General features: G+C 40.0%; 1 protein-coding gene across 1 annotated transcript in view; it reads left to right on the plus strand.

Annotated features, from left to right (window-relative positions):
- The window catches only part of LOC146981006 (phospholipid-transporting ATPase ID-like), a 42,818-nt gene that overhangs the window by 19,194 nt on the left and 7,343 nt on the right, over positions 1–16,281 (plus strand). The window contains exons 4-22 of the mRNA XM_085785918.1: positions 440–553; positions 2,204–2,302; positions 5,343–5,404; positions 7,439–7,511; positions 8,308–8,378; positions 8,772–8,854; positions 8,950–9,108; positions 9,206–9,294; positions 10,192–10,385; positions 10,486–10,694; positions 11,089–11,132; positions 12,167–12,332; positions 12,478–12,666; positions 12,773–12,888; positions 13,657–13,821; positions 13,925–14,036; positions 14,580–14,685; positions 14,805–14,943; positions 15,157–15,340. Coding sequence (XP_085642044.1) covers positions 440–553; positions 2,204–2,302; positions 5,343–5,404; positions 7,439–7,511; positions 8,308–8,378; positions 8,772–8,854; positions 8,950–9,108; positions 9,206–9,294; positions 10,192–10,385; positions 10,486–10,694; positions 11,089–11,132; positions 12,167–12,332; positions 12,478–12,666; positions 12,773–12,888; positions 13,657–13,821; positions 13,925–14,036; positions 14,580–14,685; positions 14,805–14,943; positions 15,157–15,340 — 2,374 coding nt within the window. The remainder of the gene's footprint in view (positions 1–439; positions 554–2,203; positions 2,303–5,342; positions 5,405–7,438; positions 7,512–8,307; positions 8,379–8,771; positions 8,855–8,949; positions 9,109–9,205; positions 9,295–10,191; positions 10,386–10,485; positions 10,695–11,088; positions 11,133–12,166; positions 12,333–12,477; positions 12,667–12,772; positions 12,889–13,656; positions 13,822–13,924; positions 14,037–14,579; positions 14,686–14,804; positions 14,944–15,156; positions 15,341–16,281) is intronic.

A 16,281-nucleotide genomic window follows, 5' to 3' on the forward strand; every position in this document is an offset into this window, starting at 1 on the left:
AATAGTCTGTTTCCCTTGAACGAACTCTCCTGTTTTCCCTCAACCCAGCGCCGCTAATACCATTTATTTACCCGTTCAACAGTGACATTTATTATACAGTTAGATATGAACACTAAGCAGTAACAGCAAAGACAAGAGATCACAGAGATGGACCACAGAAGGATGTTGTATTTAAAAAAAAGTCTGCTTTCTTTTTGTTCCAGTCTCTTGATCGCTAGTGTTTGTTTCCTGTTGGTTTCGCAGCCTCTGCCACTAAACTCAGACAAAACCTTTTCAGCACACTGAACTCCACCCAATACCCACAACCTTATTTTAGGTTCCTCCTAAGCGAGAATCAATACATGTGTTTGAATCTTTGAAATATAAAGCTATAGGAAAACCCCAAACATCCATAATGTCTTGTCTTGTCTGTCTGATGTAGCTATTTTCCCTTTTCCAGACAAACGCCATCAAGACCTCCAAGTACAACCTCTTCAGCTTCCTACCTCTCAACCTGTTCGAGCAGTTCCAGAGGATTGCAAACGCCTACTTCCTTTTTCTGCTGGTGCTTCAGGTGAGAGAAACAAACACACACATACACCCAAACATTTCCATCAAGCTGTCAAAACAAATTTCATGCAAATGCTTGGAAATGTATTTCCATGATTACATGCAAATGAGGATGAGATAGGGTCATTTATTAGTCCCACGTTGGGTTAATTTGTAGAGTAGACTTGTTTTTCTCAGGTTGGTTGACGACATACTGTGTGATTAGTGTGATTATGCCATAGTGTTTGGCAATGACAAGCGATATGGCAGGTTTACCCCCTCAGGGCGAGTAGTTGTTGGGCCCCTGTTGGCCCCTATTATACATGTAATTTCATTATTTTCCGCAGAGAAACCAAACTGCACTAGTCTGCAGCTGAAATGTTGATTAAGTAGTTAATTAATTGGTAGATAACTGATCAATCAGATAAACTCCAGACATAAGAGTAGTTTAAATTATGAATTAAGTACATAAATATATTGATATATTTATCTAATGTATGTCAGTCGCTACCAGCAGCATGTACAAGTCAGTCTCAATAATATCATTGATCAGTTATTACAAACTGGACACACAAAAGTGGCACCAACCACCAACATACCATCATGACTCTACAGGAGATCCATCCAAAATTGAGTCGCACTAGTTTATGAATCACTTGTAGATGTGTCATGTCTCCCAACATCCCACAAATACAAGAAAAGCTCTGTAATTATTTAGACAGCATGAGGGAATAAACAGTTTAAAGACCTCTGTTAATTAAATCAAAGACTGTTTAAGGCTCCTAAAAGCATTTTAGGTGTTCAGAAGAACTCAAGATACACAGAGCTAAATTCAAGAGCTTGTTTCTTCTTGTTTATTTTTAGAATGAAAACCCAATGAAATGAACATCTCACTGTACTAACAGCATGACAACATGACAGAGGTGTGAGAATCACTGTCACACATACATGCAATTCAACACGACACGGCAGCAGTTCTCACACTGAAGCTGCAGGATATGAACGACTCAAGTTCAGTTTAAGGAAGTGTAATATCCAGTACAGGAAATTGCCTCATGATGTGCAAAACAGTGGCGTTGCCCCACAGTCTGCTGCAGTAGCTCTGCTGACGGAGGAGGAAGGAGGAACTGGAGCTCTGCAGCAGCTTGGAATCAAAACTATGAAGCGTTTTCAGCTTTATTCTATATTAAAGAATTTCAGTCTAACCTGTTTATGTATCAGAATCTAAATCTCACAGTTGAAACATTATTAAAGTCGAGTGCAAAATCAAACAGAACATTGATACTGTGCTCTATAAACTAAAGTTAAATGTCTGCACATGTTTATTGACTGTATGTTAATCAAAAAGAACAGTTTTCTTCTCCTTAATATAACACACCCACTAATGCACTCACACACTTTTCTTATTGTCTTTGAAGACGCACATTCTTCTTCTCACCACATTCCTCCAGCTTCTTTCCGTTCATGGCCAGGTTTATTTAGAGTTTATTTCCTCTTTATGTTTCTGCAGATATTTATTGTGTGCTGAGTCTGTAAGTCATTGACCTGCTGTTGTCATGTGTGATTGTGTGTGTGTACTTCTCTTGTTGTTCTCATGTTGAAGACTTTCTGTCTCCCTTCATGATTTTCACGTTCTACTATTATCTGTGTTTGTGTGTGTGTTTGTGTTCTGCAGGTGATTCCTCAAATCTCCTCCCTGTCCTGGTTCACCACTGTTGTGCCTCTGGTCCTCGTGCTGACGGTCACAGCTGCCAAGGATGCCACTGATGATATTGTGAGTGTTTATGGTGATTTTTACAGATTATTAGTGCAGTAAACACCCCCTTCCTAAAAAAAAAAGCCACAAAGGTCAGGTCGTCTGCTGATTTGTAATTGTTTTAAATTAAAGATACTTTAAAGTACTTACTTTAAAGGGATAATTCAACATTTTGGCAAATTTGCCATTGCCATAATCCCTATAGTCATAGCAGTAGGTTTGTTACCTTTAATTGTCGGTGCAAGCTATTTTTAGAACGGCGGAGCAGAGCCGCGAGCTGCTCAGAGCTACGCTACGGAGGCTAATGGGATTTCTTGGTTTCCCTCATCAAATTCATCAAATACACAATCCAACAACTCCAAAACGCTCTGGTGGACAAGCTGCATCAGCGGTTTTGCATGAATTTACCTCTAAAACAACTCTGTCTCGTAACGTTCTGTTTTTATCTCATAGCGTGGTGAATGTGCAGGTCACAACTTGTCCAACGGAGCATTTTGGAGTTGTTTGATTGTGTATTTGATGAGTTTGATGAGGGAAACCAAGAAATCCCATTAGCCTCCATAGTGTAGCTCGGAGCAGCTCGCGGCTCTGTTCCGCCGTTCTAAAAACAGCTTGCACCGACAAATAAAGGTAACGAACCTACTGCTATGACTATAGGGATTATGGCAATGGGCCAATTTGCCAAAATGTCTGGATCTCCTGAAGGTGTGAACTTACTGACAGAGACCGACATTGTGCACATGACTGAATGACTGATCGTTTACTTGGCTGACCAGTAATAAATCAGAGGGGCATATCTCAAATTTGGGAAATGTGGGCAAATGAGAAACTTTATTTAGGTGTTAAACTTTTGAGTTTATCATTAAGTTCCAAGGTATTAGACTGGTACCAGTATCCAGTCTGCACAAACAGACAGAGCCTGTTATTTTCATTTTGACTGTGGGAAAAAGTAGTTTCACTGTCGTCAGTGATCTCGTGCTAATCACTTAAACAAGTTGTCATCTCATTCTCAGTGACTTGTTGTGCGTCACGTTCACACACAACATTATGCGTGTGTTAGCACCGACAACATAAACATTTGTCAGTCTGCTCCATGTCAAATTGAAGCTGCTGTGGCTTCATTCAAGCACGTTTCAACCTCAGTCAACCACAGGCTGCAGTTTCAGAAAGGGTCTCAGGGCCAATAGAAACCAAAGATTTGTACAGTGAGTGTGCTGCATTTCTTTTTTCTGAGGAATTGGTAAAAGGATTGTGCAACGGCTTCATCATCAGGCAGATTTGTTGGACATAGTTTGGTCACACAGGTCATCTGGGAGTTGAGGCCGATGAAGCAATAAGAAAAATTCCCCTGTCGCCAACAAACACCTACGGTTCTGACCTGTCACAGCTGACCTTTAATGTGCGTTGGACAGGAAAAAGTTCATTTTGTTGTGTTTAGTTTTTTAATGGACTTACTTTTTTTTTTCTTTCTTTCAACACTTCACAAGAACAGAGACAGAACAAAATGTACCTGTAAAACAATGAAAGGAAAGTGGGTTTTCATTTCAGCTGTCAAACAAACAAACGTGTGTGTACAGTACAGTATGTGAGCGTGTGTGTGTGTGCCTGTGTGTGTGACTAGGGCACCCAATAAGCTAATGCCAAACCACCAAGAGGAAATAACTGCTGTAATGGGTTAAACATTAGCTCGAGGAGGAGAACAAGAGACTTTTTGTTACTGCAGCAGCGACCAGAGTGTCCTCAACCTTCCTCCTCACCACCACTCACCTGTTCATATACTGCGGTCGCTATAGTATAATATGTGACCACAAGAGTACAAGTATTAGTATTTTTTGTATTATTATGGCAAGGTCACGTAACTTTATGTCAAACAATTTCACTTATTTCTTGATATTCATAGAGATTATTTCTTTTTATTTGTTTTTTGTGTAAAGCCTAATTTTTCCACTGATTATAGAGCAATGATTCTCCACATATGTGGCCCTCAAACCTGGAGACATAATGATTTATAACTGTTAGGGGCCGTGCGCACTAGGAAGCACATGGCTCAGACGCCTCTACACATGTGTATGAAGTCTGCTCTAAGTTGTAAAAGCCGTACAGTTGATGTCAGCTCTACAGATACGTCTGATTTGTTCACATCAGGATCCAAACATAAAACCATCCAAACCAATGAAAATAGTAAAATTTTACAAAATACAAAAATGCTCTTTGTGAAGTGAAAAGGTTGGGAACCAAACTGCGGGCTTTAAAAGGAATAGTTTTTACCTTTTAGCCGGAGGTGATCCACATTTATAGACACAAGTTCACACTGTGTCGAGGTGTTAACGAAGACTGTCACAGGAAATCCTCAGCCTGTCATTGAAACCAAGATAAACCCCATCTGAGTTTGACTCTGAAATAACATGTTCATTTCCTTGGATTCCTTGGATTTCTTTGGAAGTTTAACTTTGTTTTTTTTAATCTTGTATCTCATGTGGACCTGCATCCTCTGGCTTCGTGACAGAAGGAAATTTGAGAGTTCCTGTTCTGAGCAAAACTGTCGGATTTCTGACATGAACAGAGTTAGTAATCACTAAAATGGTAAATTACTGTGAGGAAATGTCTGTCTGTCTTCCTTAAAATGTTAAAACTTAGATGGATAGATGGATAGACAGACAGACAGACAGACAGATAGATAGATAGATAGATAGATAGATAGATAGATAGATAGATAGATAGATAGATAGATAGATAGATAGATAGATAGATAGATAGATAGATAGATAGATAGATAGATAGATAGATAGATAGATGTCTCTTGACCAAAGACAAAATAAGACAAAGACAAAAGAGACGACATCATGTGACAGACTGGAGACTCGGAGGAAGGAGGGGATGAGGTCAATGTCAGCTGAATATCTTCTCTCCTACATTGTTACCCTGTCGACAGAGAATTCATAACACAAGCTTTTAGTGGCAACCGATTCTTTTCCCAGAAGTTATCGATGATCTAGTTTCCTGTGACTCACGCTGCCTTTGTCTGTGTGTGTGTGTGTGTGTGTGTCATCTTTATCAGAACCGCCACAGGAGCGACAATCATGTCAACAACAGAAAGGCTGAAGTCCTTATTGACAGAAAGTAAGTTTCTATGTTTGCACACGCACGGCATTGTGATCATGAGCTTGAGCTTGTGTGTGAAGCGCCAGGCAGCTTCATACAGGTGTCTGTGTGTTTTGTGGCTCTGTACAGGTGAGTGTTTATCACAGAGGACAGTATTCGTTATATAGCGCTTCCTTCATAACCTACGTACAAATGAAACATACCTCTCATATTCTGAATAGCAGACGTCAGGTCAACAGGATACACAACAAGCAGCGAGCGCCGTCCTGCAGCTGCTTCCTGAGGCTGCGCCGGAGAGAGAGTGGAGCTTATTGAAAACACAGAGAATAAACACACCAGTCGAAATACAGGAATGTCGAATACAATCAAAATATACATTAAGTAAAGAGTAAAAAAAAAAAAAAAAACATGTCCTGTGGGCCGATCTACTGTATAAACAGAAATGAACACAAAGGTGAAAGGTGTGGTTTTATTTAGTCTACCTCTCCATTTCACCATATACAGTATGGAAATCTGCTGCAGAAACAGCTAATAATATAACAGATGCTCACTGAGCACTTTATTAGGAACCTTTGTATATTTGCTTTGCCCGTACAGTTACTCAATCATGTTGCAGCAGACAAAATAATGAGGACGCTGCCCTGGATGAAAATATTTACTTCCCCTGTAGTGTTTGTCTTTTCCACTGATTGCGCTCTCTCTCTCTCTCTCTCTCGCTAGTTGTTGAGAAAAGCAGCTCTGTGTCTGATGTTTAGGGCACAGCAGGAAGCAGCTGTTGTCTTCCTGTTGACCACACAACAGTAAATATGTGAGGAGAGACTGATTGGTCATGTGTACTGTAGCACCTGGAGAGCAAACAAACGAACATTTTTTACACTGTTTTTACATAATTGTCCTTGTTGTTTTTTGTTTGCTTGTCGTTCTTGGTTGCTTTGTGTTTAACCTATCCTTTTTTTTTAAAAGTATATTTTGGGGGCATTTTTGCCTTTAATTGATAGTTTAGTGGAGATAGACAGGAAATAGGGAGAGAGAGAGGGGGAATGACATGCAGCAAAGAACTACCCGAGTCGGGATTCGATACGGGGACTATAGCCTCTATATACGGGGCCCCAACCTATACTTTTTAAACTGCACTGAATCAAAAGCTGCTGCCCCAATTTCGTTGTGTTAAGCAATGAACAATAAAGAGATTCTGATTCTGACAAACACCATTCATATTTAATTCAAGTTTTTAAAAAACAACTTAAACCTACATTAAAAAAAAAAGTTTAATCACTGAATGAAGCAGCTTCTATTTCCAGCAAAGCCTGAGAGGTAAACATGACCTTTACAATTAGAAATACATTTTGAACTCAACATTCATTCAAAGGATTAAGAGGCATATTTGGTGAGTTAAAAAAAAATTAAGTACTTTTTAAAACCGTTTTAAAAACAGATAGTCCAAAAATCATTTACAAAAAATTTAAAGAAGACTGTGTTCATCTCTGTCTGTGGATTGAGGTTTTGACACTTACAAAGTATTTACATATATAGAAACTAGGCTACAATATTACCTATAATTAAACAACTTGGACGTTTCACTTTATACAATATGAGACTTTAAACACAACGTCTTCATCCTCAGATCTTCATCAGATAACGTTGCAGAAAATACATTAATTTCTCTGACACCAAAACAGCCTGTTTATAAAGAGATTCATTCCTCCAAGCGTTTTGACAGACATGTAAACCCATTGTCATGATCATTAGTTCACATACAGAGTGTCAGCTTGTCAGAGGGTAAAGTAAACAGTGTCTCCTGCTCATGTCTGAAGCACCGACATGAACCGGATCATAAAAAACGGAAAACACTCCACAAAGTTTGTGTATCGGCCAGGTTGTTCAAACGTCTTGTTGTTGTTGGCCGACGAACACAGAGAAGGATAATACAGGAAACTGGCAGGAACACGCGGTGAAGGAGAAGTGACCGGTATGAGACTGACCTTGGTGTTGGTGGTTATTTATGATGCCTTCGTCCAAACATCCACTCACCGGCCCGTTTCCTGTTCTCAGACTACGCAGCGAGAAATGGATGGACGTCCAGGTGGGAGACATCATCAAACTGGAAAACAACCAGTTTGTCACTGTGAGTTAATAATACAAAACATTATTCCATATTCCTCTCTATTACTCAGCACATTTTTTTCCACTCATAGCATCTTATTTACACTTCCTTTTGCTTGTGTTGGTTCTTCTGTGGTTTCACTGTGTGTTTGTTTTTCCAAACCTCCACCATAGAGTTTGTGGTAACTTTTTTACCTCATTACGTGTGTCTGTGTGTATTTTTAAGCCTGACCCAGTAATGACCTGTACTCTGGACTGCTCTACCAATCTGCCACCTTTGCACAAGTCACTTTTCTCCGTTTCACACCATTAACTCACCCAAATTTTTTTCTACCGCATAATTTATTTTTGTATATTTTACATTGTTCAGTACATACAAGCTGTTCATTTACTTGTATTCATGCGACCCACACTGCGCAATATTTCTGAACAATATAGTTTTTTTTTCTGATTTGAATAATCTTGTACATAACAGTACATATTATTTGTTTACATATATTTGAACAGTGAATGTCTTACTTTCTTCCCTGGTCGTGTACTTCTCTGCTACTGTTGCAAGTGAATTTCCCATAAGTGAATCAATAAAAAGTCTTATATGCTATGTCAAACCAGGACCCTGATAATAAAAGGTGCACAATCACAAAATCTCCTCTATTTTCAACTGGTGTGAAGTTACTGAAGAGATGTTTTGATAGAAAGTTTAATAAACAAGAAATGCTGTTTTACTATTGTCGCAGCTCACTGTATTTGTGTCATTGCCTTTGTTATTGATCATTGATTCATATTTGCTCCTCATATGCATCTCTGTGTGGTTTCAGGCCGACCTGCTGCTGCTCTCCAGCAGCGAACCACTCAACCTGGTGTACATCGAGACAGCAGAGCTGGACGGGTCAGTCCCTTCTTTATGTATAAAATTACAATTAAATCTTTAATTCAAACGGACAGTCTCACTGAGATTCACTCGCATTAAACCGGATACACAGATATTTCACAGACATACTTTATACATCTTCATATTTTTAAAAAAGCATGTTTTTTGAAGCTCATCCCATTTGTATGTATAAAAGAAAATAGAAGTTTGTGCACTTGTTTAACTCGGAGCCAAAGCCGCAACAGGTGTTCTTACTTTTTACCCTGCTCACTCACTCTCCTGCCCTTTTGTGGTCATCTGGTTCTGCTTTTCTTCATCCTTCCCTCATCCTCATCCCCTGATCCTCCTCATCCCTGTCATTTTCTCTTCCATCTGTCTCTCCTGTTCTTTATCTCTCCTCTTCTTCCTCAGAGAAACTAACCTGAAGGTGAGACAGGCCCTGCCGGTGACTGGAGACCTCGGAGACAATATTGAAAAACTGGCAGATTTCAACGGTAAAAAGTGCAAAAACAACCAAAAAACAATGGAAATGCAATCCCATAAATGCAGAAGGGGTTTGATAGTGGGTTTTGTTGTTCTCTCCCTCTAGGCGAGGTACGCTGTGAGCCCCCCAACAACCGGCTCGACCGCTTCACAGGAACACTAACGTACGCCGGTCAGAAATACCCGCTGGACAACGAGAAGATCCTGCTGCGAGGCTGCACGCTGAGGAACACCGATTGGTGCTTCGGACTGGTGCTGTTTGGAGGTAGGGGGAGGGGTCAGGGTGTCATGACCTTGTTCTTCTGGTTACCTGTATCTAGAGGAAATGATGTGAGGATTTACTATCTTCTTTTTTTTTTTAGGTCCAGAGACGAAGCTGATGCAGAACTGTGGGAAGAGCACGTTCAAGAGGACCAGTATAGACCGTCTGATGAATGTCCTCGTCCTCTGTGTGAGTCCGCCACGTTTTGTCTGTATAAACTGATCTTAAGATTTCTACCACTTTATTATTTTGAAATTCAAATGAGATCAAAAACGGCTCCCGCACACTGTCTTAACTTGCATTATCGTTTTAATGAAAACAGAAGCACAACGTTTCAGTCCCTTGGACCTTTGTCAGGTTATGTTGAAATTAGATGAATAAAATCTGTCCATTCTCACGTCATTTCTCAAGTGCAAAGCTGTTGAAGCTTTGAAAACTAAACAAAATGGTTTTAAAATGCATTAATGCATGCACGGACCTTGTACGTTATTTCATGAATGTTGTAAAAATAACTTATTTTTCAAGAAATTAAAATGGGCAACAGAGTTTTTGTTGAAATGCCTTTAATTTTCAGTGTTAACTGAGATTGAATAATAATTTTAAAAAAGCCCAGACTGTTGCTTACATTGAATAATGACTATTATATGCTAACAGGTTCCTAATGCATTAATTTATCTGGAATTATTGATAGATGAAATCAGTCTGTTGAATGTTTTTGCCAAATATGAAGAAGCTCTGTCAGGGTGTTACTGAGATATCACATTCACAAGAATGGGACTGATATGGCAGCATAAAAACTGAAGATTGCTGCTTTAAGGAAGTTCCCATTCATTTCTATATTACTCCACATTCATATTCATTTATAAATAAAAGAAATCCCAGTTTTGTCTGTTGCAGTGTTGAAAGAGCAGGTTCCTGTTTCCTGCCTTCAGTTATGAGATGATTGATTACTCAGGATTACTGTTTTCACCCTTGAGGCATTTACAAAAAAAGTTTTAACATTGTGCAGTTATCTGTCTTCATGGATGGGTGGATGTGTTTACTTAGCTTGACCTCCATCTGTGTCTCTCCGTCATCGCCCTACAGATCTTTGGTGTTCTGGCCTTCATGTGCACCATCCTGGCGATAGGAAATGGGATCTGGGAGGTGAACGAAGGCTCCCAGTTCACGGTCTTCCTGCCGAGGCAGGACGGCAACAACGCTGCTTTCTCTGCCTTCCTCACATTCTGGTCCTACGTCATCATCCTCAATACGGTGGTGCCCATCTCTCTCTATGTCAGGTAAAAACATGGAAATGATATGAAACATCCAGTGAGAGCAGTGGGAAGTCTTCAGACTCTATTAAAAAAAACATGATTGTACTTTTCTTCGTTGTGTCAGTGTTGAGATCATCCGGCTGGGGAACAGTTTCTACATCGAGTGGGACAGGAACATGTACTACTCTCGCAATGACACCCCAGCCGAGGCACGGACCACCACCCTGAACGAGGAGCTGGGCCAGATCAAGTATGTCTTCAGTGACAAAACTGGGACGCTCACTCAGAACATCATGATTTTCAACAAGTGCTCCATCAACGGCAAATCCTACGGTAAGACTTGGTGACACAGACTGACAGTGAACTGACAGTGTCTGTAAAATCTCTGTGATTCTGCTGTCTCAAGTCCAGTACATCTCCAAAAAGTTGAGAAATGTGGTTAATGGTTCTAAAATGTAAAAGGGAAAACTAAATTATCTTCCGTTTGATTGCAAACTCACTATTTGGGCTCATTTTCTCTTTGTGAGGAGTTCCACAGGGAATAATCCTAGGTCCTCCCTGGTTTTTTTTATCTTAACTGTTTGCTAAAGGTACTTCAGCGATCGTAAGAAGATATATATACGTATATCAGGAACAATCTGGGTTTCATTATACCTCATTCTCTCTCTGTTTTGTATTTTTAACCTTTTGGAACGAGGTTCACTCATCACTTTCCTCCCCTTTGCAGGAGATGTGTGCGACTACGCCGGCCAAAGACTAGAGATTACTGAGGTGAGTTGGAATGTGGTTATGTAAAAAAAACAAAAACTCCTCAATCCAAAACAGCAAATTTAGGGTTGTTTACACAGCCACCCATGTGAGTGACTGGTTGCCATGGTGCCCTCATCGGAGGATAAAACTATGATCCACTGCCTGGAATCAGCTCAGCTTGACTTAGCACCTTTTTGTTGGTTTTCCATCGGGCAAAGGTTGCAGATAGTTCCTGATATACTCTATTTTTGAATCTAATACAACACACTTTTAAATGGTCAAACAAGTGCACACCTCTTGTTTATTCATTCATATCTTTATTGCAGTGTCATGATCCATTAGAAAGAAAGTACAATACAAAACAAAAAGACACAGATTACTAAAAATAAATACCAAAAAAGTACAAATAATTTTATCTAGTCTACACATGAATTTGTAAACTGGGTTATGTTACGTTATCTTAATATGTAACATACACTTCTATTAGCTTAGTTTATGTGATGACAGATAGTGAAAACTAATTTCCCTATGGGACAGTAAAGGCTATCTATCTACGTTTTTAGCAACCTGCAAAACCACACTTTGTTCATCTGAAGTTTGATATACCGTCAGTCAGTATCTTTGATCGCTCGTCTCTGTGTCACTTTGAAGATGACATTATGATCACTTTTGTTATCTGCAGAGGAAAAAAAGCAGCACCAGGTATCCAGAGCAAGCAGCATCAAGCTGATTTGAGTTTTGAACAATGTGGTGGAAACACCCTCGAGGGTACAACCACAACTTCCTTTACGATTACAACAGCCTCTCCTTATCGTGTGTGAATCTCTACAACACTGCAGGGATTTCCATGAAAACTATTTTTGTATTGTTACAAGTGTTACAGTTATTTCACTGTGGATTACATCAAGTTTAGATGACTTGTTTTTTCCTTGGACGAAATCAGGTGGATCATCATCATCTCACCATTTAAAATCTAATAAACCCACAGTGAACGAGTCTAACGAGGTGGAAACAGTGACATTGGGTTGTTTTTTATTTTTTTATTGCATCTCCAGCACACAGACAGGGTGGACTTCTCCTTCAACCCTCTGGCCGATGCTCGCTTCATGTTCTATGACCACGCCCTGGTGGAGGCGGTGAAGCTGGAGAACCCCGAGGTGCATGCCTTCTTCAGACTGCTGGCCCTCTGCCACACCGTCATGGCCGAGGAGAAGAAAGAAGGTCAGTGTTTCTAAAGAATTTGGAGATTTTACATCAGAGTTTCAGCGATTGTGCGTCCTGGAAAAATAAATGAAATAAGAAAATGTCTTCTTTAAGAAAACAGAAGTGAAAATCAGACCATGAATGACCTTTTCTCCTCCTGCAGGTGAGCTTTTCTACCAGGCCCAGTCTCCAGACGAGGGAGCGTTGGTCACAGCAGCCAGAAACTTCGGCTTTGTCTTCCGCTCACGAACACCGGACAGCGTCTGCATCGTGGAAATGGGAGAGCAGCGCAGCTACGAACTGTTGGCCATCCTCGACTTCAACAACGTCCGCAAGAGGATGTCAGTCATCGGTAAGTAATGTTGTGATTTCACATTTTTTCGGTCATAAACAAGGTTATTCTTTGTTTTATTGTCATGGAAATAAAATGCATTTCTTTTTTATGTGTGTGTTTGCAGTTCGGAGTCCAGAGGGGAAGCTCTCTCTCTACTGTAAAGGTGCAGACACAATCATCTACGAGAGGCTGCATCAGTCCTGCAACAAACTGATGGACGTCACTACAGAGCACCTGAATGTAAGGGACATTTGACCGTGTGCACATATTGTAGGTTTTCAATGAGTAGAGAGAAGAAAAAAAAGGAAAAAATTTTTGAGACGTGGTCCTCACACTGTCTCTGAGAGCTTCATATTGTTTTTGTACTTTACTGTTAGATACTGTTTTCTCCATAGATTTACAGCTCATCCTCCACATGATCCAGCCAATAACCTAAACATTAGAAATGTTGACAAATACAACACATTATTTTAATTTCAAATCATTTTTTAAGTTAATTGTTTCATTGTTTTGTCTTTAAAAAACCTGGTTTAGTCTGATTTATGGTTCAAAATCCAAAGACGATCAGTTTACTGTGTGAATTTGAGAAGCTAGAAACAGGAAGTGTTTGATATTTTGGTCTAAGAAGTGACTCCAGTGATTATTTGATGATCAGAGTAGCTGCCATTAATCCTCTGTTAATTGGTAGCGGTGTTTCTAATACTAACTATCATGTTTGTGTTATCCCCTTTCTCTCTCCTTCTCCTCTTCGTTCCCATACTGCCATCCTTTTATTTATCCCTCTGTTTATCTCCTCTCAGTTTATTTCTCTCTCATGTCTTGTTAAGTTATAAACAGCTCATCCTCTGGTTGTGTGTGTGACTCTCGGAGTTTATTCCGTAGATCACAAACTTTATACACGACTGTGACTTGTGTTTACGTCTTAATAGATTATTAGGTTTTGGTTTGCTGTGTTTATATGTGTGTGTAGTGTTTTGCCCGTGTGACACTGTTCATGCTGGTCTGCAGGAGTTTGCAGGAGAGGGTCTGCGGACGCTGGTGCTGGCCTATAAGGATCTAGATGAAGAGTATTTCAACCAGTGGCGACAGCGCCACCACGAGGCCAGCACCACTATGGACGACCGGGAGGGCAAACTGGACGAGCTGTACGAGGAGATCGAGAAGGACCTGCTGGTACGACTCATGTTATTACTGTGAAGCTCCTTCTGTAAAACTGGATCTTTGTTTGTTTGAACCGTCAAATGTGTGTTAATGATTCGTGTGAACGTGTGTCCAGCTGCTCGGAGCCACAGCCATAGAAGACAAGCTACAGGACGGAGTACCTCAGACCATCGAGCTGCTGTCCAAGGCCGACATCAACATCTGGGTTCTGACCGGAGACAAGCAAGGTAGGTAGCACAACTTCAGACAGGATGAGATGAGAGTCAGCCATCTTTGTTTCACATTTATTGAGAATATTAAAGTAATCCCTATAGTCATAGCAGTAGGTTCGTTACCTTTAATTGTCGGTGCAAGCTATTTTTAGAACAGCGGAGCAGAGCTGCGAGCTGCTCAGAGCTACGCTACGGAGGCTCATGGGATTTCTTGGTTTCCCTCATCAAACTCAAATACACAATCCAACAACTCCAAAACACTCTGGTGGACAAGTTGTGACCTGCACATTCACCATGCTATGAAATAATCATGTATAATTATGTAACATTACAACAGTTTATATACGAGTTTATATGATTGAAATACAATGACACAAGTGTAATTTCCTGTCAGTTTATAATACTTTCTGTGAATGAAGTTTCTGATTCTGGGATGAACACTGTGCAGAACCACTATCTGCTATTTTCTCTTCTTTAAGATGACCTTTATATTTCTGATGCATTTCATTTCTGTGGTTATTTTTTCCTTACTGATGATGTTGTTTATTTGTGTCACAGAAACGGCAGAAAACATCGGTTACTCATGCAACTTACTGCGAGAGGAGATGAACGAGGTCTTCATCGTCTCCGGCAACTCACCGGAGGACGTCAGGGCGGAGCTGAGGTCAGGGCGAGGTCGCAGAAAAATGCAGTTTTAATTCAGACTGAATGTAAGCGACTAGTCTTCCTCACAGGCTGATCATGAAACTATTTATTTATTTATTTATTTTTTTTGTGGAACAGAAATGCCAGAACCTGCATGAAACCAGATGCGGTGGATTCAGCGTTCCTGCCGGCGAGGACTCTGGGTAAAGGTGTGAAAGCGCTCGCAGACGAGGTGGTGAACGGAGAGTACGGCCTGGTCATCAACGGACACAGTCTGGTAGGACCGAAGAAATATACCCTCAATTCATCTGTGCTCATAAAGTTTTACTGCCTGTCTGCTGCTGAGCCTCTATCATGTTTATTACCTCCTACTTTTATTTTAGCACCATCTGCATCTGCGCTCATGAACGCTGCAGTATTATTTTCCAGCCGTTATGTAATTTCTTCCTGTCATCACTTTCTGTTTTTTTTTTTTCTTTCCCTCCCTCAGGCCTACGCCCTGGAGCACAGCATGGAGCTGGAGTTCCTGAGGACGGCGTGCATGTGTAAAGCGGTGATCTGCTGCAGGGTGACGCCGCTGCAGAAGGCTCAGGTGGTGGAGCTGGTCAAGAAGTACAAGCAGGCCGTCACGCTGGCCATCGGAGACGGAGCCAACGACGTCAGCATGATCAAAGGTGACGGCAGGAGATGGATGATGATGATAATGATGATAATGTTCCTTCTTTCAGTTCAGTTTCAGTTTAGTTTAGTTTATTCAATTAGCATATACCCCACCCCCCACCCCAACACATCGCTGTTTAATATTAGTTCTTGTTTTGCGTTTCTTTGAAAACACCTGATTTCCTCAATTCATACCAAATCTCTCTGATTTCAAATGACATTACTGTGCACTTTATACATTATTTGTACCGTTTTAAATTCCACTAAATCATAAAATCCAAGGCTGTTTAAATTGACAAAGAGTACATTAGTTGGTTCTGTAAAGTTTGATCGATTTATAATTCTTATAGCTCTCTTTTGCAACTTAAAAATAGGATGAGTGTTGGTTTTATATGTGTTACCCCATCTTGACACAATAGGTCATATATGGAAGTAGCAGAGAACAATAAAGCGTGTATAATGACTTCTGGTTTAGCATATTCTTTGTTTTATAAACTATAGCAAAGGTTTTTAACATTTTAGGCAAGGCAAGGCATCTTTATTTATATACAGTAGCGCATTTCATACCAAGGCAACTTAATGTGCTTTACATAAAGACAAAACATTTCAAAAGAACAGCATAAAACAGCATGAAAAACAAACAATTAAAAAAAAATGTAAACATTAAACATACATTAAACATAGAGTTAAAAGCAAGACCAAAGAAGAAGGGAAAAAGTAGAAGAAAAGAAAATAGATGAAGTTTAAAGTTCTTAAAAAGAGCTCAGCCATAAGCACATGAAAAGAGAAATGTTTTTTCAGTTATCACATGATTTATTTGTGGCTTCCAACAAAGTCTTCTTTTTTAAAGTAGCACTATCGCAAATACAGCAGTAATAGCAATAAAGAAAACTGAAATATGCAATAAATAGGTCCAGGGGAGCCATAACTATCTGTACACGAAATATAGCCAATG

The sequence above is a fragment of the Trachurus japonicus genome, chromosome 9 (genome assembly GCF_045865225.1).
Source record: "Trachurus japonicus isolate A0001 chromosome 9, Traja_1.0".
Taxonomy (NCBI): Eukaryota; Metazoa; Chordata; class Actinopteri; order Carangiformes; family Carangidae; genus Trachurus; species Trachurus japonicus.